The following is a 27,545-nucleotide window of genomic DNA, read 5'->3' on the forward strand; positions in this document are numbered from 1 at the left end:
GAATAGCCCAAACGATTGCCAATTCCTTTTTAAAAATGTACCCAGACACAATGGTTTGCTGAAATTTCAAAGGAAACATATTACCTTTGAAGCACCGATTGTTATGGAAACCTACTTGGCAAATGGAAAACATACCAGTCTCAATCATACAATACAGTTATTTGATGCTACTGGCACAATAAGAAATGGGCATTTGTTTGGTTCTCCAAAGCTGTCCTTTAGTGGTGACTTCAATAGCGCATGCACCCTTCATTAAGGAAAGCTGACTACAATCTTTCAGTAACAACAAAAAACATTTTTTCAAAGGAATTCAGTACCAAACTTAAAGTAATGGAACCTGATGGATTTTTGCATTTTCCAATGTGACTGGAACATGTTAACTGTGCTGTGAAAGTTTCCTTTTTGTAGGGAAAAAATGTATGCTTACGAATGCTACCAACAATGGCTTAAAACGCAAAGTAACTTTTACCAGCTTGGAATGTACTGAAAAGTAAATGTGCTTCATCATTTGTGACGTGATTGTGCTATGTTTTTCCACTGAATTCAGACCAATATGACCTTTTGACCTTTTACAAAATTATTGAATATTTTAAAGCTGTGTGTGTACATATTTTCGATGGAAGCACTTGTATTGTGGATTCAGTGTATATGATGAGGTTTGCAGGTGAGTACACAGTGTTGATACTCTATCGATACTATACATTAGACATTTATATATAAACAGGATTCACGTATATGTACCAATTCGTGGTTCACTAAATAAAGTAAACTATTATATGTCTTCTCTGTTTTTACTACAGGTGTATTTCTCATTTATTATGCATCAATTTAAGATGGTAACTGTGCCGATGAAGCACGCATTTTACTGCCCGCATTTATTACCTACTCCCCCCCCCAGTTTTGTTGGGGTACACTTTCTTCTGCTAAATGACCTAGTTGCTTATAACATGGTCTATTAACGCGGTCGGGTTCTATGGCTCCCAACTGCTGTGTATAGCGGGGTCACACTGTACTATCTTTTAATTGCTTGTACTGTTTTGAATTGGATATAATTAAAATTTTATTGTGAATCTATTCCATGATATATCCCTCTATTGTTATCTTTATTGGCCAGTTTGAATAACAAGTAATGCGTATGATCGCTTGTCCTTACAACATCTGCTGTATGGACAATGGCTTCAATAGCACATTGACAGATTTTCATTTCCCTAAAGAGAGTCTTATTTCCCTACTGGCAGCCTCGCTGATTTGACCTCTTCTGTCTATTCTTAAAACAAGAACAAATTGTTGATTTAGTGGGGTTAATTGATAATGGAATATATTAGTTTCGAAATACATGAGGATTAACACAATTGTCAGGTAACTGAATATAGTCTTTTTTCTCTTTGCAAAAGCTACAAATAAAAACCATCCTGAATAAATATGGTCTTGTGCACTGACAAAATTTTGTTTCATCTCTCTCTTTCTCACACACATGCGTGCTTGCACGCATTACCTAAAACGTGATTTCGAGTTCTTTATTTTATTGCAATTTAATGAGAGTTTTGTTGCTGTAAAAATACAAGTTGCACTTAATTTCTTGACAATATGGACTCATATCATTGTGTACAATTTACCAATACATAATGCCAAAAACTAACACATGTTCAAACCATCTTCATCATTTTGCCAATATTACAAAACATAATAGCTACAAGTATGCTTTAAATGCAGATGAGCTTGCACACTGAGACATTATTCTCTCTCTCTCTCTCTTGTTCACTAATAACAACAAAATTCTTTTTAAGTACTTTTACTTTTATTGTAAATAGATTCTTAAGTTGAGAGCAGAATAAGATTAAAATATATATTGACCTTGTAGGTTTGTATCATTAGGTTGTCGAGTAGCTTGTGTTCCACAGAACTTGTTCGGGCACGATCCCTTTATTTTTCTTTCACTGGCAGTACCACAAAATGATAATTATTTATTTTACATATAATTTTTCGTACACTGAAATTAATAATTACTTTTTCGTGTACGAAAAGTTACATGAAATATGGTAGCAGGGAACTAGACTAACTGTTGATACACCGCCAAACAAGATTCCTTTTTTTAAAAAAACTAGCGACATTTATTTCATGAGACAATTGTCTGTCGAAACTCAATTTTTGATTTGTTCAGTTAGTACATTATTGATATGATTTCATTGGAAGTAAGAGTGGAACTTCTTATCATCCTTGAGGATATCTCTAAGTGCCAGTTCAGGAATTCTCTGAAACTTGCTTGCCCACATTGGTCTGTATCTGTGAAACCAAGCTCTTTATTTTATGAAGTATTCATTTCGCTGGTTGCCTTGCTATCTTTGATCACAGTTATGAATGAGTTGGTTAGTTTAAGGTAGTTTATGTTGCATACACAATAACATTTATTACAGTGTTTGATTGATCACTCGATATACGACTGGCATTGCTACATTTTAAGTTTGTAGACTTTGCATGCTTTTTAGCTTTTCTTTTATTCCACCTTCTTTATTTAATTAAAAAGACATAATTAATGTGATCATAAAAAGGAGGCCACCTTTTAATTCAGTGCAACAGCACAACAAATACTTCCACAAGTCAGATCAAAATACGGTTGGCACTTAATTAGGTTGTCAGAGAAATCCTTGTGGACATAGCTGCTACAATAGATTGACACATTTTACGTTTCAATACACATTGCATTTATGATGCTTACACTTAAGCGGAACAAAAAGATACAAGGGGACAAAAAGATAGAATTAAAACACAAATTTCACTTAATAAAAATTATTTAACTGGCATTTAAATATTAATGTACTGCCTACGCTCGGCATAAGTGACATTTTCATTGATCAAAATTTCCTTGAATATCTTTAATTATGGTGTACTAAGAAAGGTGTCGTTTGGAAAGAAAATGTTACCAGTTATATGACTTTGTATTAACAGTCTTATCTGCTGTTTTTGACTATAAAACAAGTGATATATCAGCATTTCAGTTACCAAGCTTGATTGCAATTTACTCAAATTCAAGAAATAGGGATCAATTTTCTGGTTTAAAAAAATGGGATCCATGCCTGACTCCGCATTATTATCGGGTTCATGAGCTATCAGGGAGTGAGTTATCGATGGAGTGGTGTAATAGGTAAATACTGGAGAGCTTGTTTTCAGCATTTGCTGGAGTCTAGCTCCTTTTGAAATCTATATTCAGCATTTTTGCAAGAGTGACAGCTTTCCAGCAATTCAAACAGTTCAGCAAAAGTTGTTCTAAGGCTAACATTTTATATTATTAAAATGCAAGGAATATGTTTGTTAACCGTTAGGACAATGCCTTCACCCTTTATCTTGGATTGAGGTTTGTCTTCATATTTAATGTTGCTAATTGACATACTGTGACTGATACGACAACATGGCCAAGACTATGCGTCTTTTGATGGAATTACTTGAAATTGTCAAGTAAAACACATCTAAAACCTTGAACAGTGGACACAATTTATGGGAGCTATTATCTTTTGCAGCCATTAGAGATTCGAGAGGATGTTCCTAGTAAGGCACAGAAAGTGGACTCCTTGGGTATTTGGTGTGATGATGAGGAGAGGGTCACAGAGGGGATCAAGATCAACACAGCTTTGGAAATTGGACGGTATATATTTGGACACATCACTGCCTTACTTATATTGTTTATGGTCATGAAACTCATTAATTAATATGTCCCCACTGCAGTAGCAGAAAATGATTATTATTTTGCTGATTTGCATACATAAGATTTTATGTCTGAACACCAATACATCCATCCTGAATCCATTTTAGCTTGAAGGCACAACACTTCTAGATCTGCATCGATCTAAACACCTATACATCCATATTGAATCCATTTTAGTGTGAAGGAACAAATGCTGCTAGATTTGCATCCATCTGAACACCCATACATCCATCCTGAATCCATTTTATAGTATGAATTTAAAAACATTTCTAGATCTGCATTCATGAGATCCAGCATCTAAACACCCATACATCCATATTGAATCTATTTTATAGTATGAATTTAAAAACATTTCTAGATCTGCATTCATGAGATCCAGCATCTAAACACCCATACATCCATCCTGAATCTATTTTATAGTATGAATTTAAAAACATTTCTAGATCTGCATTCATGAGATCCAGCATCTAAACACCCATACATCCATCCTGAATCTATTTTATAGTATGAATTTAAAAACATTTCTAGATCTGCATTCATGAGATCCAGCATCTAAACACCCATACATCCATCCTGAATCTATTTTATAGTATGAATTTAAAAACATTTCTAGATCTGCATTCATGAGATCCAGCATCTAAACACCCATACATCCATCCTGAATCTATTTTATAGTATGAATTTAAAAACATTTCTAGATCTGCATTCATGAGATCCAGCATCTAAACACCCATACATCCATCCTGAATCTATTTTATAGTATGAATTTAAAAACATTTCTAGATCTGCATTCATGAGATCCAGCATCTAAACACCCATACATCCATATTGAATCTATTTTATAGTATGAATTTAAAAACATTTCTAGATCTGCATTCATGAGATCCAGCATCTAAACACCCATACATCCATCCTGAATCAGTTTTAGTATGAAGGCACAAAACTGCTAGACTTAGCCATACAATTTTACACACTTTATTGTGGTCATAATTTCAGATCATTACAGTAGTTTTTAAATCACTACAGCATTACAGCAATGTTGCAGTTGTAAGGCTTTCCTTTTCCCCTCCCCCCTGAGGGATGTAGAGAATAGATCTTATGCATCCTCCATTAAACCATAAGAAATAATGAATGGAGAAAACTTTTCTGGCCCTGGCATGCATCCCATGATAATGTTCCAGCTGTAAAACTCTTGGACCTTTAAAAACTTAAAAATAAAAAGTAAATGAAGTATTTGGCCCATTATTGCCTTTATTTTCATTTTGGACGCTATTTTTAGGACAATGAAACTTACTCTGCACTATATAGCCAGGAGACTCAACTCCTGCCTATACATATATTTATAACATTTTTGGGCTTAGACATCTTCTTATGGTCACTTAAGCTAGACAGACCAGTATGGTGGGTATAATTGCATTCCTATGTAGTTGATCTGATTAGATTTATATGGTGGGTATGATTGCATTCCTATGTCGTTGACCTGATTAGATTTATATGGTGGGTATGATTGCATTCCTATGTCGTTGAACTGATTAGATTTATATGGTGGGTATGATTGCATTCCTATGTCGTTGACCTGAGTAGGTTTATATGGTGGGTTTGATTGCATTGAATTTCCTATATTGTTGACCTGATTAGATTTTCAGGCCATAAGAGCAATTTTTCAGAGGTTGACACTTTATCAACTTTTCTGATTTGGATTATTTTCTTTTTCAAAAATCTTGTTAGGACAATTGAGCAAAAACACTGAAAGCTGATATATATCTTTGTATGTAGATGACCATATTAGATTTCATCTCATTGTTACAAAATATATCAAATTTATGGCATCCATGACATAATAATGGTAGATACTACTAATTGGCAACATGAATGTTTATATAGATAATGATACACTATATACTTGCTTATGCACCTACATTAATAATTTACTTAAAGTTTGTTTCCGTGCTTAGGTTGTGAAAATGTCATGATTGTTATATATCATGAAAATCTAATTTGGTCATCTGCAGATGAATACAGACATTTGTATGAAATTTCATTTTTCTCCCTTGTGTGGTTTTTGCTAGATTATGCTAACAGAGATGAGTTTATTACACATTCATGCCATTACATGTTTTACAAAGACAAATTTAATTTTAATTGGTTGCATTATTGCTCCTTAAATTATTTCATCTAATTTCACTTCTTTATAACCAAATAAAATGTAATTTCACATAATTAAATGTGTTATTTATATGTGTTTTATACACAATTATGACACAGCCTTATTGGAATGTACGTCTGTATAAGGGTGTCTTGTAATGCAAGTAACATTTGTGGTTCCTGGTAAGAGTGTAATTACTGAAGACAACTCTCATGTCACTGTTTTGATTCTAGATTGCAATTGCTGCCCTAGATTTTCTGTTTAAGTCCATGTAGTTTTCAGATTAACATTGATGATTTTTAAAAATGTGGTGGGTTGGTGGTTCTTCCGGGGTTCTTCCTCCACATTAATACTGGCCACCATGCATAGCCTATCGTGTGCTGAAAAATGGCATTAAACCCCACAACAATAACAACAATAAAAATGTGTGCTGATAGAATAGCTGAGATGTATCAACCTAAGGCTGTGTTTTGTTTTCCTCAGTGTCCTGGAAAACTTGGTTCTGGTTGTGTTATTGGGCAATTAGTGAATATAAAATTCAAATTTAGGTTGCATTGACCTACTTGTGTCATGATCTATTTGAAATTCAAATTTAAATATGACCAAGCGTCTTTTGAGCTACTGGCCACTGTTAATGTTCTGCTTGGATTTAATACTGATAGTGTTGTTTTATGTTCATTTGCCTTATGCCAAAAATCAAATGTTCATATTTTTACAGAATTGTGGCTCGTGACATAGGAGGATCAGATCCTGAGAGAATGGCTGCCCCCAGAGTGCTGGAGTATGTTGAAAATATTTTCAAGGACACATGTATCAAGGTATGAGAGTAAAACTAAATTTAGGCGGACACTTTTACCTATAGCATGTTCATTTTCATTCTCTATGACTGCATGATTGATGGAAGTCTATTTAGGGGAAACCGAGTCTCATCATGTAGGGATCAGCTGGCTAGTGGTGGATGTTCAATAGAATCCTGAAGTTAACATTGTGGATATTTTACCATCAAGAAACTGCATTTGTTTTTAATTTAGTGTGAATAAACAATATTTTATTCCATTGTTATGAACATATCAAGTTCATGAGATTCATGATATAATAGTGCTTCAGATTAATAATTGACTACACTCATATTTTTTATTGATAATGATAAATTGTACATAAAAATATACCTTTGCATTAATAACTTACCTTACGGCTTGTGTTTTGAGGAGTGCAATCACTCTTGCGCAGTCATGCTTCCTAAATTGCATCCAGGAGAACAATACATCTCAATTTTCATACCAGATTTCATGGCAATTGCCTTTCACAGATATTGATACATTTACGGGTTACACCACTTTGATATATGACATCATGTGTCATAAACAATGATATGCCATGAACAGTGATATTACAAATATTTGAAGAGAGTGAATAACTACAAAACATTACCAGGAGAGCTATTTGTAGCTCTTTGGCAGTGTGCAAAACACAAGCCCTGTTACTTGAAAATTTAGTTGCCATGATTACATTTTTTAATTTATGAAAATGCCATTCTTATTAAAATGATTAGATATGAAGAGCTGACTTTTAAAAAGACATTTATGTCAAAAACTGTATTTAGAAGTTCATGACGTTTCGGAGATTTGCTATTTCCCCAACCCTAGTTAATCAGCTTGCTCATTGTCAGTTATGCATCTTTATTTGGGAGGGGATACAGTTTTGTAAATCTGTCAGTTAAATTAGCACAGTGTTATAAACTTGACACATGTGTTTTGGATTGGATACATTTGTGTAAATCTGTCAGTTAAATTGGTGCAGTGTTATAAATGTGACATGCATTTGGGATGGGATACAGTTTTGTAAATCTGTTAGTTAAACTGGTGCAGTGTTATAAACTTGACACATGTTGGGAGGGGATACAAATGCATTTAGTTACATGATATTCAGTTTTCCCAGTGTTCGGTGGGTGAGGAAACACTAGGTGATACAGAGAAGCCACTAAAATATCACTAAAGTATGGTGTCTGCTCAGTACTCACAAATTGGAATATTGGTGTTATGGGTGGCACATACCTTTACTGATCCCTGATCACTGACCTCTGTTCACATGGGTTTGAGTCTCAGCTTGGCCAGCATGAAAGCTTGTGAGTAGCTTCCCATTGGTCAGTGATTCTTTCTTCTTCTTCCTCCTCCAGTAGGTCAATTCTAACTGCAAACTTCACAGACCCAAGTATGTGATTGCATCATGCACTAAGAGATCTGGGTCTGTGCTGTTTGTTAGGAGTAATCTGTACAACAAACAATATATTTTCATTGATGGATATAATCTCAGACCCCAGAATTAATATGTGGTGTATATTATTTTACAGGTTGATGTAATCTCTGATCCAAAGATATTTAAGAAGGAATATCCACTGCTAGCTGCAGTTAATAGAGCTGCTGAATGTAAGAAAATTTATACTATTTGTTACTTCTTTGTCATATCACCTGTGCTAAAATTCTTCTCATTATCAAACTTGGATCAAAACTGAAATGTGTTCATGTTTAGTTAGGCCCGTTGCCATGAGTCAGAACAGCATACAAAGCATATTTCAATTTAAAATATTTCAGATAGAATTTTTATTACAAACTATGCATCATTTTAAAGCCCATGTGAAAAAAGCACAGCATTATCTTTTGCACTTTTTGAGATAATGCTGAAAAATGACAAAATATTACGTAGCATCCAGCATTTTCTCAAGTTCATGAACCAAAATATTCTACTTATTGTCACACCTATGTAGGTTATCTGTATACAGTTTCATCTATGCATAAAGTGCTACTTATTTGATGTAGAGCATTGCAGACAAATAGAAAAGATGGCCTTAAACATGACATGTTTTTAAAAAACCTAAAATATGTTTTGAAAAATATAAAAATTTTCTATATATTGAGCTGAAAAATTATTTCAGTTTTCTCAGAATTTTAAGGGGAGATAATTAAAAAAATCTAGACCCAACTTTTCCTGAAATTTAATATTTTATCTTTGAAAAATAAAACCCATTATACTTATTTTCTTATTACAATCATAAAAAGATGTATGTGCCAGTTCACTCATTCAAATTAGAAACTGTCTACTAAATAATGTACAATGCAACATTTTGTATTTATTTGTTACTGCATTTGTATGGGAAAATATGAACAAGTTTTTCGGATGTAAATACTGCATGACCTTGGGAGTGCAGTATATCCATCCCACAAAACGATTTCGTATTTTCCCATACAAATGCAGTAACCTTTTTATTATATGCTCATTTTCTTATTCTACCTAATGCTTAATTATTAACAAAATACACTACAAGAAACAAAGCAATTGAATGTATGCTGTATTCCAAACTAAATACACAAGCGTAGATTCATCATTACACAACAACAACATTATTACTACACACATAACTCTGCCCAGATAAATTTGAACTTAGTCGCACGCTCGACAGAGCTTTCGAAAGAAAATGGCGATTCTAGTTAAAATTAAAATTTCAAGTCATATTGTGAATGAATGCTCATTGCAGCAACTTTTCCATTTGATCTGGAATGAATAGATTTTGGTATTTTTTTTCGAAATTTTGTGATAATGGACTGGATTTATATGTGACAAAATTCACATGAAATACATCAGACTGAAGAAGCAAGGGAGAAGCAGGTTGACATCTGCAAATGTGTTTCTGTGTCTGTCATTGAATGTTTGAAATTATAATGTGGGAAAAATATGAAGTCTTTCAATTGCAATTATCAAAAAGACACCATGGAATTTAATACTTATTTCATTTTGAGTGCAGTAAGGAGGTTGTAATTGCACTTATATTCAAAATTAGAGTACAATTTTGAAATGTGTAATCAAGACGATATGGCTCAGGTAATTAGGATTTGCAGAACTAAGAAAGGAAGTTCAGGATGTAAAACTGTATTAGTATATTTTTTTTCCATTCTTATTGCCAGCTAAAGAAGACAGTTTATGCCTTTTCACTTGTATGTTATTTGTAAGGACCCTTTCTTGCATCTACTGTATAGCTAGCCTAAATCCGAAACATTGTATCAAAAAGTTAACCCGGAAAATGTGCCAAAGCAGCTGGTATGTGGCAGTCCACGAAACATCTGATTTACTTAATTCAGAAACCAATTTAATCAACCAAAACGTAAAGTGCCTGCTAAGTGAGTGTACATGATTTGTTTACAAATCAAAAGTGCTGGCGTCTGCATTCATTGTTTGTTTACAATAGAAAGTAGTTCCTTTATATACATGAATGCAACATGAAGGTGTGCAATGTCATAAAATACTGAACAATTCTGACAATGTAAAGTTAACAGTGAAAAAAATGAGCACATAATATATAATAAAACAATTTTCAATCTTGACGTTTCAAAAGGTCTAAAAATTTGAAGATGCCAGTTGCAATCTTAAACATTGTTAATTTGTGTTCCTCCACAAAAAATCCACAAAAAAAGAAAAACAGTTTGCTAGAATGAAAAAGATTACAAGTACAACAAGAAAACTGCTCAGATACTAGTTTTGTTCACCGTCTGACACAATGTCTAACTAGAAATATAAAAATGACTTCCCCAACACAGTGCCTGACAAAGCCTAAAACAAAACGTGTTCCAAAGTTCCAGATGACACAGATGGCTCTAGTTTGAGCAAAGATTCCAAAGACTGAAATGTCCAGTTTTGAATGGGATGACTCAAGTCTTCAAACAGAATATCAACTTCTAAGAACATTGGGTGTGCATGAACATCTGAAAGACAATTTAAGCTTAAAAATTTATTTATCTGAATGGAATTAGTAAATATAAAGTTTTATCAAACATGTTTAAAGTGTCCTTTGAGTTTTGTTGATAAATGAATTTATGAAAGTATGAAATTTATGTTGATGTTCAATTTCTTCATTTTCTTAAGAGCTTTAACATTATTTTAGTACTGCTCAGGTGTAGAACTGCTCAGATGGCCTAGTGGTTAGAGCTTTCACCTCAGATGCGGGCGGTCGTGGGTTTGATCCCAGGCCGAGTCATACCAAAGACTTACAAAAATGGTACTAACAGCTGCCTTGCTTGGCGCTTGGCATTAACAGGTTAATGTTAGGACTGGTCGGCCTGGTGTCAGGATAATGTGACAGGGTGGGACATCATACTACACACACATTAACAGGTTAGTGTTAGGAATGGTCAGCTTGGTGTCAGGATAATGTAACTGGGTGGGACATCATGCTACACACACACATTATATTAGACATTTTAAGAAAAATTAGGGACTGGTTTGCAGAGAAATGCCAAGTACTTATAATTATTATAATTGTAAATGTTTTAAATGCAAAGGACCTTTTAAACTTCCTATGTATCATACTCACTGAAAATTCATTAATAAACCAGTAATGCCTACTAGCACATACTGTTGCTGTGAATTTAGATAAACAGAGAGGGGTGGGAGCTGCAAAATGCTCATCAAACCTTTAAATACTGAAATTGGTATATAGACCAAATTTTAAAACTAAATTAATGAATAACTGATTAGATTAAATAAATTGACAGTAAATATCATAATAAAAGAACACGAAATAGAAGAACCTTTGTTCAGATTGACTATCCATAGTTATAACTATCTATTATGCAACGTGTATTGCATTTTCCAGGTAAGTCGCATCCCTAATTAAAGTTTAGAAATGACAGCATTATTATTAACATAATTTACAAGAGTTGTGTGAATTGTTTCTATTGAATGCATGCTGATTACATACTCGTTGAAAATGTTTAATGTAACAACTATTGGTTAGAATCTTCCTATATATCATACTCACTGACCTACCATAAACATGTGATGAGCCATAGCAGCCATTTTACTCCAGGCACCTGATTATCTTGAAATCTTTAATTCAAATTGCAGCATACTAACTATTGCAAAAGATGTGATTTCAGGCTGATTCAATGCAGAAAGAAACATTTTATCTATCTGACAGTGCACTCCTTAAAATAACCAGAAATAATGGAGGAAAAAGAAAAAAACTTTCCCCATTTCATTGTTCTTGCTTGTTCTTCATAGTGCAAATACTGTGGGAAAGGTCATAGTGTCACCTGTACATTAAACCCGATTTCACTGGGTAAAACTAAACACACCTCCACGCACAGAGAAAATCAAATTGTTTATTTTTTAGGAAATGTGTCATTAATGGGTCACTGACCTGGCTGCAATGGACAGTTGTAATGACTGAAAACTAAACAGCCAAGTACATGTACCTATTTCAAACTCATCCTAATTTCTTTATTTTTGATGGGAGAATGTTAAAACTTTCAAAAGAAAAAGAATGGAAAGAAAGCAAGATGATGATGTAATTTTTATTTTCATGGTTCATGGGAAACCCATCGAAATTAAAGGGTAATTATTGGATTTTCACTGATCTGCCATTGATTACCTATTATATCTACAGACCTCTCAATCATGGTGATAAGAATTTATGATGCTGCTGATCAAGATTCAAGTTTTATTCAAAATAAAAGTATCAACTGTATGGTGAAATTAAACAGATGTGCTTTGATATTGTCTTTCCAGCTACAGTTTTGATAAAGTTGAATCCCTTAATTGTTGAAATATCTCTAGATGTTTATATACAAGTGAAATAATTGTTGACTTAGAAGTGAAAATGAAGTAAAATGTTAACTATATTGTTTCTATTGACATGAATGTATTTCTGTTTACAGTGGTACAGAGGCATCAAGGGAGACTAATCTTCTTGGAATATGTAGGAGAGGGATCCATTGACAAAACACTATTTCTTGTTGGAAAGGTGCGGTTTATAATATTTTTCATAAATGTAAAATTGCAGAACAGAGCTTATACTTTAAAATGCTTTAAACTGTGTTTTATTTAGTCAAGCAAATTTAGGTCATGCAGGGTTAACAGAGCAACTGTTGGGACTATTACAGGGTGATACAAAGCAATAGAAACTTACATTTGAGAAATGTACTTTGGTGGGGGTGATGCATTTTCTATTTTGTTTCTGCACAACAATCTGAGCTGTCCACCACATACTGTTAGCAAAATTTATAAGTATCTTGCATTTGGGGTGAGGAAGAAACATAATAAAAATGTTTGCTTGCAAAGGTAAAATTTCAATGTCACAGACTTAAATAAGGTAAAACATTTCCACACAGCAGCTCAGCTTGTACAGATATCTTGACAAAATTTTGTAAATTGCTTGCATTTGAATAAGAAAGACATATGCAGTGGTCTCCCTCTTGAATGGCCCACCCTGTTCAGTGTCAACCTGTTGTATTTGGCCAAAATCCCTGGACACAAATGAGTTTGTGTTCAAAAGTACTCCTGTAGGATGGACACTTCTTTAACATTGACAGTACTCCTCTAGAATGGACACTTCTTTAATATTGACAGTACTCCTCTAGGATGGACACTTCTTTAACATTGACAGTACTCCTGTAGGATGGACACTTCTTTAACATTGACAGTACTCCTCTAGGATGGACACTTCTTTAACATTGACATTACTCCTCTAGGATGGACACTTATTTAACATTGACAGTACTCCTGTAGGATGGACACTTCTTTAACATTGACAGTACTCCTCAAGGATGGACACTTATTTAACATTGACAGTACTCTTCTAGGATGGACACTTCTTTAACATTGACAGTACTCCTCTAGGATGGACACTTCTTAACATTGTCAGTACTCTTCTAGGATGGACACTTCTTTAACATTGACAGTGGCTGGTATACAAGTGTTAAAACAGTCAAAATTACTTCATAGTCAGACACATAAAGGGTTTACAGATGGAAATCTCAAGAGTATTTGTTATTTTCTAAATGTAAGACAGTGGAGACACCTGTTGTTTTTTAATTCAAGAGGTCCAGCATTTCTTCCAATGAAACTTTTTTCCTAAAAGTATTTTGTTAACCACATGGCGGATGAATACTGTACCATTTGCAGTAAGCGTTTTGATTTTATAAAGTTACTTGACAAAGTAAAATACACTCATTTTTCACAGCTGTTAGTTCATAAAGTTAATTTGCAGTTAACTGTTATAGATTGTCACTCCTGTGATGCAGTTCATGGGACAAGGCATAGTCCCTAAATTTTACTTTTATGAGCCCATATCTGAACTCATTCAAGATATTACATTTCTCAAATCTCAGTGTTTGTGTGATACAGTTTGCCAATATGAGAACACCGTGTGGCATGTGCCTATCGTGTGAACTCATTGACAGTGGATGACATTAATTATACATACAATGTAGTGAATTTCTGAAGTGACACCTGCATTTTTTGGATACTGAAAAGACAAATTTTGATAGCCAATAAAGGTACATCCTGTTTATAAAAATGTTAGCTATTTATACTTGCCCTAATGTAATAAAAACTGTTGTAAAATAATCTGTATTTCAGAAACTATGAATGACATGGCATGTTTGTTTTCCAAAAAATATTAAACTTATTCTGTTTTACATTCCAGGGAATCACCTATGACACAGGTGGTGCTGACATCAAGGCAGGAGGCCACATGGCAGGAATGCATCGAGACAAGTGTGGAGCTGCTGCTGTAGCTGGCTTTTTCAAGGTAAAGTCAGTTAAAAAATACACAAGTCACAAATGTTTCATGAAGATACATTTTTGGACCAATTTAGCAAGGAAACTTTAGTTATATATATATATATATATATATATATATATATATATATATATATATATATATATATACACCAATGTTTTACAATAAGGTTGTATAGACTTATTTAGCTCATCAGTAAATTACAAACATTTCAGTTCTGCAAATATGGCACAGTGAAGATGCTTGCATGTGTGCTAGATATGGGAGTGGTTCATAATAATTATGTTGAGTATGTATTTTGGTACAAGCATAATTTATGATAAAACTTATATTTGTCAGTGGAATACATGTCGATCACATTAATGTTAGGAGACTCTGTCAGAGTTAGAGGAAATGCATAAACATCAAACTTTGCCCTGATCATCCTTTGGAGGGCATTATGATATGGGTCCCAATCTAAGAGATAAAACCACTCTTCAAGTGAGAGACAAGAGATAATAGCTATTGACACATGATAAGTGCACAGCCTTAGGCATAGAGTTAGAACACAACATCATTTCCTTCTTGAGGAGAAAAATCATGGCAGATCGACTGAAAGTTTTTCAAACCCCTACCTATGACAAGGTTGTGCCAGCCTTAACAAGGTCTTGTGAATATCTCGGCAACAATCATCTCAGCAAATTGAATATCTTGGCAAATTGAATAACTCGGCAAATTGAATATCTCAGCAACAATCATCTTGGCAAATTGAATATCTTGGCTTGGCAAATTGAATATTCGGCAACAATCATCTCGGCAAATTGAATATCTCGGCAAATTGATCGGCTAATATCTCGGCAACAGTCTTCAGATTGAGTCCCTTGTCTGCAATCACAAAGTCTGTGCATGCCAACTGACAGTCAGGGATAGCTCTAATCTCACATACCAATATTTTTATGAGGCATTCCTGATTCTGTGAAATTTCATAATACATTGAGAAAGTAATCCACTTGAGCCAAGAAGCCAAAGGTTGGGGATTGATGTCTTGCTTTTGCTATTTCTGTGGAAGAAAAAGTCTTAATTATCCTTCACAAATGCTTAAGTCTTAAGCGCATACTTGTGAGCATGAACTTTGTCCTGGAGTCTAGCCCCACTCAAATTTCTAGCAAAGACAAGAAATGATTGATTATAAACCTGTCATGGAATCTGGCCCTCTCAGACTTCTAGCAAAGACAGGAATGATTGCGTGTGATCTGTGTCCTGGAATCTGGCCCCTCTCAAATTAAAAAAAAAGACAGGAATGATTGAGTGTGAGCTGTGTCCTGGAATCTGGCCCATTTCAGATATATAGCAAAGACAGGAATGATTGAGTGTGAACTGTATCCTGGAATCTGGCCCTCTCAGACTTCTAGCAAAGACAGGAATGATTGAGTGTGATCTGTGGCCTGGAATCTGGCCCCTCTCAAATTTAAAAAAACAAAGACAGAAATGATTGAGTGTGAACTGTATCCTGGAGTCTGGCCCATTTCAGATATATAGCAAAGACAGGAATGATTGAGTGTGAACTGTATCCTGGAATCTGGCCCTCTCAGACTTCTAGCAAAGACAGGAATGATTGAGTGTGATCTGTGGCCTGGAATCTGGCCCCTCTCAAATTTAAAAAAAAAAGACAGAAATGATTGAGTGTGAACTGTATCCTGGAATCTGGCCCATTTCAGATATATAGCAAGGACAGGAATGATTGAGTGTAAACTGTATCCTGGAATCTGACCCCTCTCAGATTTCTAGCAAAGACAGGAATGATTGCGCATGAACCATGCCCTGGAATCTGGGCCCTCTCAAATTTCAAGCAAAGACAGCAGTGATTGAGTGTGAACTGTGTCCTGGAATCTGGTCCCTCTCAAATTTTAAAAAAAAGACAGGAATGATTGAGTGTGAACTGTGTCCTGGAATCTGGCCCTACTCAAATTTCTAGCAAAGACAGGAATGATTGCATGTGAACCGTGTCCTGGAATCTGGGCCCTCTCGAATTTCTAGCAAAGACAGCAGTGATTGAGTGTGAACTGTGTCCTGGAATCTGGTCCCTCTCAGACTTTTAGCGAAGACAGGAATGATTGAGTATGAACTGTGTCCTGGAATCTGGCCCCTCTCAGATTTATAGCAAAGACATGAATGATTGAGTGTGAACTGTGTCCTGGAATCTGGCCCCTCTCAGAGTTATAGCAAAGACAGGAATGATTGAGTGTGACCTGTGTCCTGGAATCTGGCCCCTCTCAACTATATAGCGAAGACAGAAATGATTGAGTGTGAACTGTGTCTTGGAATCTGACCCCTCTCAGATTTCTGGCAAAGACAGGAATGATTGCATGTGAACCGTGTCCTGGAATCTGGGCCCTCTCGAATTTCTAGCAAAGACAGCAGTGATTGAGTGTGAACTCTGTCCTGGAATCTGGTCTCTCTCAGACTTATAGCAAAGACAGGAATGATTGAGTATGAGCTGTGTCCTGGAATCTGGCCCCTCTAAGAGTTATAGCAAAGACAGAAATGATTGAGTGTGAATTGTGTTCTGGAATCTGGCCCCTCTCAGATTTCTGGCAAAGACAGGAATGATTGTGTGTGAACCTTGTCCTGGAATCTGGGCCCTCTCGAATTTCTAGCAAAGACAACAGTGATTGAGTGTGAACTGTGTCCTGGAATCTGGTCCTTCTCAGACTTATAGCAAAGACATGAATGATTGAGTACGAACTGTGTCCTGGAATCTGGCCCCTCTCAGATTTATAGCAAAGACATGAATGATTGAGTGTGAACTGTGTCCTGGAATCTGGCCCCACTCAAATTTCTAGCAAAGACAGGAATGACTGCATGTGAACCGTGTCCTGGAATCTGGGCCCTCTCAAACTTCTAGCAAAGACAGGAATGATTGAGCGCCTTCTGATTACCTGTGGACAACAACCAGCCTTCAAATGTTTCCACAGAACAGTGGATGAAGACCCATCATACCAAGTTGTGCAGCACTGAAACTTTGAGATGAAGAATATTTATTGCACCAGAGGCTTGTCTTACAGGTGTCCTCAGAGACCTTGAATTTTTTACACTTGGTCTATCTAGTTGACATTGTGTACCTGTAACAAGAAGGGATAATGACTAATCATCTAAAGAAGGTACAAAACTGTACAGTAATTATTGCACCGAAGTTGTAACTTATAAAAACATGAAGAAATTCAATAGTTTCCACTATGTAACAACATTAGTTTGGTATGTAAGTCACAAAATGTCAAATATCATATGACAAACTAAGTCCACAATGGTGGAGAAACATAAATGTTACCAATGCTTAGTACAAAGATAATTCAGCAAAACAGTGCCAACTTTTAAGATATAGTTGCAAATCTAGATAAATCCAAAAGATATGTGGTTGGGGTTGGAGATATACTGCTGTGGTGTTATGAATGGTGGATTTTGGAAGATAGCAGTAGTTAATTCCTAATGTTAATATGGTTGGGTAATGTACTTGACTTAATTTGGGAGGGACAATATGGTGATGGTGATGACAGTGCATTGTCCATCTTTCCTCTCTCTTAATTTTGGGAGTGACTTTGGTTTGTTGTTCATTATACATCATTTGGTTAAAAAGACTCATTCAAAAAAATTGCATGATTCATACCAGAATAAATTTTCATTAAATTTGTGTTACCTTATAAATTAAATTTACCTGAAAGTACTTGATCATATTACAGTTGAGTTAATTATATACATATACTTTTTTTTTAGACCTTGTCAATCCTGAAGCCAAAGGGCCTGAAGGTGGTAGGAGCTTTGTGTATGGTGAGAAACAGTGTTGGATCAGGTACAGAATTAAGACATTTTTATAATTGTTTTGGTTTCTTGATATTACATCAAAGGTTTATATAAAAAATGCATGAAGTATCAACCAACACACTTCTTAGACATGTCAAAGATCAGTTATTTAATGCAATTAAGTGGCTTGAAATTTTTCTGCGTAACTGATCTATTTATATCAATAAATCCTGTATTGGGGGACACTCTATTGGTCCATATAATAAAAACGTCCAGAGATATGGCATCCATGTAATTAACATGTTAATTTTAATGCACAGTGGGTTTAACAACTAACAAAGTTTCTCTACATTATGGCACATTTTTGTCATTTGGGCAAAGAGAACTCAACTACTTAGGGAAAATAAAAAATATGGACAGACATAAGCTTTAACTCCTGGCCAGTTTTAGCAGTATGACTAATTCATAGAGAATACTTTTGGGGATTAAAGTAAGATAATTCTTTCAACTTTATTTACTCTCTACTGTTTCTTTTGTTCTTGATTTGCCTGCCTCACTGCACCTGCCCCAACCTCCAAATTCTGTAAAGTATAAATGTCTTCCTGTGAAATTAAAATCTGGTGGAGTTTACAACCACCCTTCCCGGTGTTTTCGTTATGTCTAAAACTAGGGTTGCGGTTCACCTGCATTGCTTTCTTTATGTCTAAGGCTAAAGGTGGAGCTCGCCCACAGTGTTTTCTTTGTGTCTAAGACTACACATGGAGTTCACCCACAGTGTTTTCTTTGTGTCTAAGACTAAGCATGGAGTTTACCCAGTGTTTTCTTTGTGTCTAAGACTAGGCATGGAGTTTACCCACAGTGTTTTCTTTGTGTCTAAGACTAGGGCTGGAGTTCACCCACTGTGATTTTCTTGTGTCTAAGACATAGATGGGGTTCACCCACTGTTTTACTTGTGTTTAAGACTGGGGGTGGAGTTCGCCCACTGTGTTTTCCTTGTGTCTAAGAGTAGGGGTGGGGTTCGCGCACTGTTTTCCCCATGTTTAAGACTTAGGGTTACCTGCAGATAGGATGACTATTCATCAGCTATATACCAGACATTCCAGTTTTCAGCTAGATTGTTCCCTGCTTAAGGTAATCATATTTTAGAAAAGAGCATCCAGTTTCTTGAGTTTGTCAGTGACCACCCTACTTTTAAGCAATATACAGTCAAACCTGTTCATAACGATCACCTTATCATAGTGAGCATCTAGTCACAACATCCATTCTAATTTTCCCCCAGCAAATTTCCTTTATAAATGTTTTCTGTAATGGGCACATGCTAACTATAGTCGGCGGTCAAGTGTTTCCTAACCAAACAGTGGTTTCTCCCTGACTAAACAATGACTGAAGTTTACCAACAGTGACTGATCAGTCTATGCAGACTAAACTATTGCTTTATTAGGAAGGTCTTCCCCAGATAAAGGACTTTTTTCATCTTTCAATGACTTGCTCGCCTCTTGTACATCTTTCAGTGACTCCCCCATTCTCTCTTTCAAGGGTGAGAAAACCTTCTCCAAAAAGAAGTTCAGAGAAGGTGAGATTAGAGTGTCACATTATCGTTGTCAATTTCCCTGTCTCTCTACTTCATCCTTAGTCCTTCCTTTTGGTTCTATGTCCTCATCTTCTGGTACTCAAATATTTCCTATTACTGTTTCATCATTTGGAATTTCCTGAAGCAGGCCAGCTCTTTGGATGTTCTGTAAGGTTTTAATTTGGTTGATGGTGAACTCAGTCACCATTTGTGCCAACAGTTTTTCTGTCCTCAACCTCAGAGAATTTAAGTACCTGTTTATAAAGATGCCATCGGGTACTCTGGTACCTGCCCATTCATAATTACCCAGGTACCTGCCCATTCATTATTACCCAGGTACCTGCCCATTCATAATTACCCGGGTAATACAATGAGCCATAGGCTACCCATTTAATTAATGTGGAAAAAAACAATCTAAGTTCAGATTGACAAGCAACCATATTTGTCTGCATATAAGTGAATATGTTTTGATCGAGAAGTCTGCATGTCCAGAAATAATTGTTTCTTCATAGTACAAAAAATAATGTCTAAATAAGATGATTATAATTTTGGGGAAGGGATCGTGTATGAAAAAATATAGGAGCCAGCTACGATAAGGATTTGAGCTTTTTACAACGATTTCTCCATTCCCAACAAATGCGATTACTTCTGTTGGCAAGAATAATGAACATGCCACTGGTGAGAAAATTACATGAGTAAGTACCTGGTGTTTCATAATATAGGTTAATCATTAAACAGTACTGTATTCAGAGTGGATAGTGTGGCAGTTTAACCCTTTACCTTGTGCAAGCACCTTTTGACACCTCTACTCCATTCGCATGGAAGCGCCTTTTGATGCCTCTAATCCATTCACATGGAAGCGCCTTTTGACGCCTGCTGTAAACATCAGCCATTTTAAGCGGGTTTTTGTAGCGCCACCTTTGGGGAAACCCTCCTATTAGATACTACATTCATTTCTGCAAATGACAATTATGTCAAATCACGTGGTCACTGTTTATGCTCTTCTCGAAATCTGCTATTTAAAGTAACTGGGTCGTAATCTCCCCTCTGCAAAATGGAGGTCGTGGATTTCATTCAGTACTTACAAAGTTTTCACGATTAGAATCATGACTATGAAAGCTTCAATAACTTAGGTAAAGGCTCTGTTGATGATGTAGGCAGCAATTAGTTTTTATAAATTATTAAATTCAGATGACTTAGTGATGTAGACACAGACAAAAACCTTGTAAATTTTGAGAATGAGAAATGGCAGCTATGGTTGGTCATGTGGCTTCACTATCTTGATGGTGAACGAGTTCTCTTAAGATTTTAAAGCACATAAAAAATTCTTCCGTGAAATATAATTACACAGCTATAACAATCGGACTTTACTCTTAAAGTTTTCCACACGTAATAGATGTGTATCAAAAATGTAAAATGGTTACAGTTGCAGTTAAACATAACATACACTACATTGCTTGACAGTTAACAGGCAGGCCTATGTGTATGGAGTCAAATAGGTAACAGGTGTTCTATTTATAGTGCACTGCACTGGGTAACTTTTGAAAAGAATGAACATCACCAAATTACACACATCAGACTCTCTTGAAATCGGGTGTATTCATAATAGCTGATCCTTTCTTCTCATTTTGCAGAATGTTATGTAGCTGATGAGATCATTACATCTCGAGCTGGTGTCAGGATCAGAGTGGGCAACACCGATGCTGAAGGTAGAATGGTGATGGCAGATGTTCTCTGCCACTGCAAAGAAATGGTAAGTAATGCTAGATTTTCAACAAGTCACCCAACTTTCATAAACTGTGTCAAAACAGAGGAGAGAATAACTTAGTAGAATCAGTTTAATAATTGAAAACATCATACATTTTTTACTAAACATTTTGGATAATTTCTTTTCCAAAATATGTTTTTACTCATATGTAAAAATGTTTTAAGGCCAATATAGGGCAATGAATGAATAAAATTTTGATTTTTGTGGGTGTTCTGTTTGCATTTGTATAATTTCCTGGACAGGGAATTATTCCCTGATTTATTTTGGCTGATTGATGTGTATTAAAATTTTGAATGTTTTGCCACCTTTTGGTTTGTTTTGAGTTTTGAGTTAGGAAGCATAAGTAGGGTTTACTTAATGAACAAACTGTCCAGCAGGCACAAGAAAGGCTTGTCTAGAGACTGTACCAGTATGCAGGCAAGAGAAAGGCTTGCCTAGAGACTGAACAAGTATGTAGGCAAGAGAAAGGCTTGCCTATAGACTGTACCAGTATGCAGGCAAGAGAAAGGCTTGCCTAGAAAATGAAAAAGTATGCAGGCAAGAGAAAGGCTTGCTTAGAGACTAAACAAATATGCAAGCAAGATAAAGGTTTGCCTAGAGACTGTACAAGTATGCAGACAAGAGAAAGGCTTGCCTAGAATGGTTTACTTATAGAATGAAGAAGCCAGCAGGCAAGAGAATGGTTTACGTAGAGAATGTTGTTGTTGTTGTGGGGTTTAACGCCATTTTTCAGCACGATAGGCTATACATGGCGGCCAGTATTAATGGTGGAGGAAGAACCCGGAAAACCCCGGAAAGAACCACCGACCCACGAGAAGCTACTGGCAAGCTTTCTCACATGCCCACATTGGCTGAATCTTAGACTCGAACCGCCGCAGACAGAGGTGAGATGGCAGTGATCCGTAACGAAGAGCGCTTTAGACCACTCGGCCACTCGGGGCCCCACGTAGAGAATGAAGAAGTCAGCAGGCAAGAGAATGGTTTACCTAGAGAATGAAGAAGCCAGCAGACAAGAGAATGGTTTACCTAGAGAATGACAAGCCAGCAGGCAAGAGAATCCTTTACCTAGAGAATGAAGAAGCCAGCAGGCAAGAGAATGGTTTACCTAGAGAATGAAGAAGCCAGCAGGCAAGATAATGGTTTACCTAGAGAATGAAGAAGCCAGCAGGCAAGATGATTAATTTACCTAGAGAATGACAAGCCAGCAGGCAAGATAATGGTTTACCTGGAGAATGACAAGCCAGCAGGCAAGAAAATGGTTTACCTAGAGAATGAAGAAGTCAGCAGGCAAGAGAATGGTTTACCTAGAGAATGACAAGCCAGCAAGCAATAGAATGGTTTACCTAGAGAATGACAAGCCAGCAGGCAAGAGAATGGTTTACCTAGAGAGTGTAGAAGCCAGCAGGCAAGATAATGGTTACCTAGAGAATGAAGAAGCCAGCAGGCAAGATAAAGATTTACCTAGAGAATGACAAGCCAGCAGGCAAGAGAATGATTTATTTAGAGAACAAAGAAAGAATAGGCAAGAGAGAAATTTACTTTGGTACTGAATAAGTCAGCTGGCAAGAAAATGGTTTGCTTAGATATTGAATGAGTCAGGTATTGAAGTGGTATATATTTTAGTTTTCAACATATTACTGCATATCTTTCCATCTTGATCACAATAAAAAAAAATGTTATTGGTCCTTATTGATCAGATTATTCAAATAAAATATTCTCAGTCATTTGGTTCTTCTTTGATTATGCTATCCAATCACAGTACGTTAGGAAACAAATACCACGTGCAAATCCAGCCCTCCCAGATACAAAAAACCTTGTAGCTAAAAAGAGCTAAAAGTTATCTGCCCTTTCATGAGGTGGTCAGGCAGTGTGATCTCCCCTTGATACAAGAATTGGTGGTAAAACTTGTGAATGTCTCAGTTACTACTTTTGCTCATGTCAAGAAGCATGCTTTCACCATGAGAGGCCTTGCAGAAGTCAGAATTAAATTTGATATGAGTTGGAGGAGTTCTCACTTTCCAGGAAAGTATACTCCATCTATGTTTCCAACTTTTCTTTCTTAAGTTGACAATGTTCTGCCTTTACAGTTTTGCCACATTTTGTTGTCTTTTTGCCACTTGCTCAAATATGAGGTACAATCTGCAGAATTGGATCAGCTTAACTTGGCTCACAGATCCAAGTACAGATGACTGGGTACACCTACTACCATCTTTTTAGGAAGCCAGTGGAGTGTGGTCTCCCTGAGAATGGCATCTACATATCAATATCCTAGTGATGAAGGCCATTTTGAAAGCCTTTCACTGGTGGCAGGAATTTTTAACTGAAGATGGAGACATTATACCATCCAACAAGTCTGTGTTGGTAACTTATCTCAAACAGCAAGGTGAAACCAAGTCCCCAGACCTTTTCATACTGGTGTGGGACTTTCTAAAGTAGTGATATCAACAACAAATCCACATCCAAGTTCAACGTATTTCTTGACTTCCAAATATACTAGCAGATTCTTTGTCCTGGAACAATAATTTCAAACAGATTGGCCTCACCATCCCTCAGTTTTCACTCAGATACGTATCTGATTCGACCAACCATTGGTGGACCTATTTGTGACAAGGTGGAATACCAAGTTCCCAACCTTTGCCTCACCAGTCCCTTATCCCAGTGCCTAGGCAGTCAGTGCATTATCCATATACTGGAACAGCCAGGATTAATAGGCTTTCCCTCCAACACCTCTCATTCCAAAGGTGATACAGAAAGCAAGAGAATCGGAGTGTCACTTCATCCTTATTGCACTACTTTGATCAACAACCTCATCAATCTCAAATGGAAGTTCTCCAATCAATACAGAATTTCCCTCATCTACTCAAACAACCACAACAGAAATTATCCAGAATTACTGAACCTGCACATGTGTATCATGTTAAAAAAGCTCTCAGAAATAAACACTTCTCACAACTAGTCATAGAGAGAATTGCTCAAGCAAGAAAAGTCCCTCCACTATGAAAGTATTAAAAGGCAAATGGAAAATTTGTACACAGTGGTGTGCACAAGAATGCATTATACCTCTACAGGCATCTATACCTGAAATAGCCAACTTCCTCCTCTGACTCTTTACAAGAAAAAGGTTACTGCTCCATGATTGCCGACACATTTCGTCATCATTGAAGAGAGGATATCCAACAAGGTAAAGACTTATATGACCTTCTCTTCAACTTTGTTGAAGAACGGCTAAAAACATCAGCTCAGTGCCAAAGTGGATCCAATCATTGGTGCTAACCTGGTTGAAAAGAAACACCTTTCAAGGGCATCATTGAATCACCTTTCATACAGGACCTGCTTTCTCAATACATTAGCGATGGCAGGCAGAATCTACAAAATATGTGCCCTATCAGGGGACCCGAATTAAATGAAGCTATGACAAGACAGATCAGTTTCACTCATGATGGTTCCCTCTTTCATTGCCAAGAACAGGCTTCCATCCATGGGTAACCAGAGTTTTGTAATGAAATCATTGTCTACTCTGGACACTTTCACTCAAGGCCACCTACAAGACCCAGTGCAGGCATTGAAATGGCATCTTAAAAGGTCAAAGCCTTTGGGGGACCCCGAGTGGTCAAGTGGTCTAAAGTGCTCTCCATTGCAGATCACTGCCATCTCACCTCCGTCTGCGTGGGTTCGAGTCTTGGATTCAGCCAATGTGGGTATGTGAGAAAGCTAGCCAGTAGCTTCTCGTGGGTCGGTGGTTCTTTCCGTGGTTTTCCCGGGTTCTTCCTCCACCGCTAATACTGGTTGCCATGTATAGCCTATCGTGTGCTGAAAAATGGCATTAAACCCTACAACAACAACAACAACAACAACAACATCAAAGCCTTTGTGTTGAGGGAGATCACACCTATTTTTACCTCTCAAACAGGGAAGATATAACAGTGCAGACCTTTCTTCCTGAATTGAGTGGGTTATTCACTCTACATATTGAGAAATAACCCCAGCTCAAATGATTTCGTTAATCTTTTCGGCTCACAAGATTTGTCCTGTTGCCACTAGCATAGCCTTTGATGGGAACTGTTCTTTAACTGACATTATCCATAGGATAGCTGTCCACATTCTTTAGCTCAGAGATCTTTCATCTCAAGGGGCTCAACTCAGTCTGGTGAAAGCTAAAGCCATGGCACAACAGGTGACCTTTCCAGGTGACCTTTCCAGGTCGCTTGACAGAATAATAAGACATGGCTTCCCAACAGATGATAATGTCTCCATTCGGATTTCCTAGAAGCTGTCTCACATACTTCAGGACCAGAGATGGCATCTCTGGTGTGAGGGGATGTATCTCTTTCCACCTCTTGCCTATTCTCCTAAGGTATTATGATTGGATATTGTATTCAAAGGAATAACTAATTTTTTTATAGTAAAATATTTCTTTGTGAATACTTACCCAATTATAATACACATATACCCTCCCAGCCAATCATAATACACATATACCCTCCCAGCCAATCATATTACACATATACCCTCCCAGCCAATCATAATACACATATACCCTCCCAGCCAATCATAATACACATATACCTTCCCAGCCAATCATACTACACATATTCCCTCCCAGCCAATCATAATACACATATACCTTCCCAGCCAATCATACTACACATATTCCCTCCCAGCCTCCCAGCAGCTACATCCATATAGAGAGCGTTCCTTATGCTCCATTAGTAACTGAGATGTTCACAGGTTTTGCAGCCATTCCCTGTATCATGGGCAATTACTAACACATAGGTAGGCATATAACTTTTAGCTCTTATTAGCTAAAAGTTTTTTTATCTAGGAGGGCTGGATTTGCGAGGTAATAGTTCTCCTAAGGTATTATGATTGGTTAAGTATTCACGAAGAAACATATTTTACTAGAAAAAGATTAGTTTTCTATGAAGAGTTTTAGTCACTAATCATTAAAGTGATTGCAGTTACAGCTTGATTTTCTAATTAAATATATTTTTATGAATTTGCCCCATAAAAATATGTATTCATACATGATCAGGGTGGTTTTAGCTAGTTTGCAGTTACTTTGACTTAAGCTATTATGACATTTTGAAAGTACAAGTGTAGTTGAATTTTAATTTTAAATGTTTAAGAGGGGTCACAGATGGCAGAGTGTATAAGGCATTCCTCAGTCTGTACAGGTTCAAGTCTCAGTTCAGATAACATGAGCATATGAAATATGTTTGTGTTTTTCCATGTGTTGGGTGCTTGTGTTTTTCCTTGTGCTGGGTGCTTGTGTTTTTCCATGTGTTGGCTTTTTCTTCCTGGGGTTTTCCTGGCTCTGGCTGCCATGTATCATGTGCTGAAATAAGGTATTAACCCCAATCCCCCACCCTCCAAAAGTCAATCATGTTGAAAAAGCTATTAAAGGTATTTGGTAAGTAATCTAGGTACTTAGGTGGTGCTCTACAGTTTCACATTTTGCACAGGGTTAGAATTTTAAAGAAAAAGATTTTCCCCAGCTTTCCTCACTGGTTTTACTGGCTATTTATAAAAGACCTTGTATATCTTAGGTGTAATTCAAAGAACCTTTATTTCCCTTTATTTTGGTGTATGATTGATGGGTGTAATATGGATTATAGAGCATACAGCATGGCCTTAGTCCAGATGTACACCTTTCAAAAAAGTGCTTGCTCCACTTGGTCATTTTCACTTCCTGAACTTCAGAGGTAAATTGTATAAAAAAAGAACCAGTAACATTTGTTTACATTTTATGTGTTTGGTAATTAATTAATTCATTGCACTTTCAGAAGCTGGTATTGTCTAGTCAGCCAAAATTCATTTTCCCTATTTGAATAGCTGATATGGAAAGTGTATTTTACTCTGATTTTTTAGCACAAGGGAGCAGTCATTTTAGTAAGCATTGTGCTTAGATCATGTACAGTTTCCAACGTACAATATCCAAAGAAATATCATCCACATTACATTAATATAGCATAGTGTTATGCCAGCATTCTCTCCATTATGCTTGTTTTAAAT

The 27,545-nt window shown here is 36.4% G+C and overlaps 1 protein-coding gene across 1 annotated transcript in view; it reads left to right on the forward strand.

The window, feature by feature from the left end:
* Positions 1-27,545, forward strand: part of LOC149774550 (putative aminopeptidase W07G4.4) — a 65,374-nt gene that overhangs the window by 19,729 nt on the left and 18,100 nt on the right. Inside the window, exons 6-12 of the mRNA XM_089945118.1 lie at positions 3,516-3,640; positions 6,565-6,664; positions 8,197-8,272; positions 12,554-12,639; positions 14,323-14,427; positions 18,169-18,244; positions 21,400-21,518. Coding sequence (XP_089801244.1) covers positions 3,516-3,640; positions 6,565-6,664; positions 8,197-8,272; positions 12,554-12,639; positions 14,323-14,427; positions 18,169-18,244; positions 21,400-21,518 — 687 coding nt within the window. The remainder of the gene's footprint in view (positions 1-3,515; positions 3,641-6,564; positions 6,665-8,196; positions 8,273-12,553; positions 12,640-14,322; positions 14,428-18,168; positions 18,245-21,399; positions 21,519-27,545) is intronic.

Source organism: Sinohyriopsis cumingii, unplaced genomic scaffold (genome assembly GCF_028554795.1).
Source record: "Sinohyriopsis cumingii isolate HCF-2022 unplaced genomic scaffold, ASM2855479v2 utg000198l, whole genome shotgun sequence".
Taxonomy (NCBI): Eukaryota; Metazoa; Mollusca; class Bivalvia; order Unionida; family Unionidae; genus Sinohyriopsis; species Sinohyriopsis cumingii.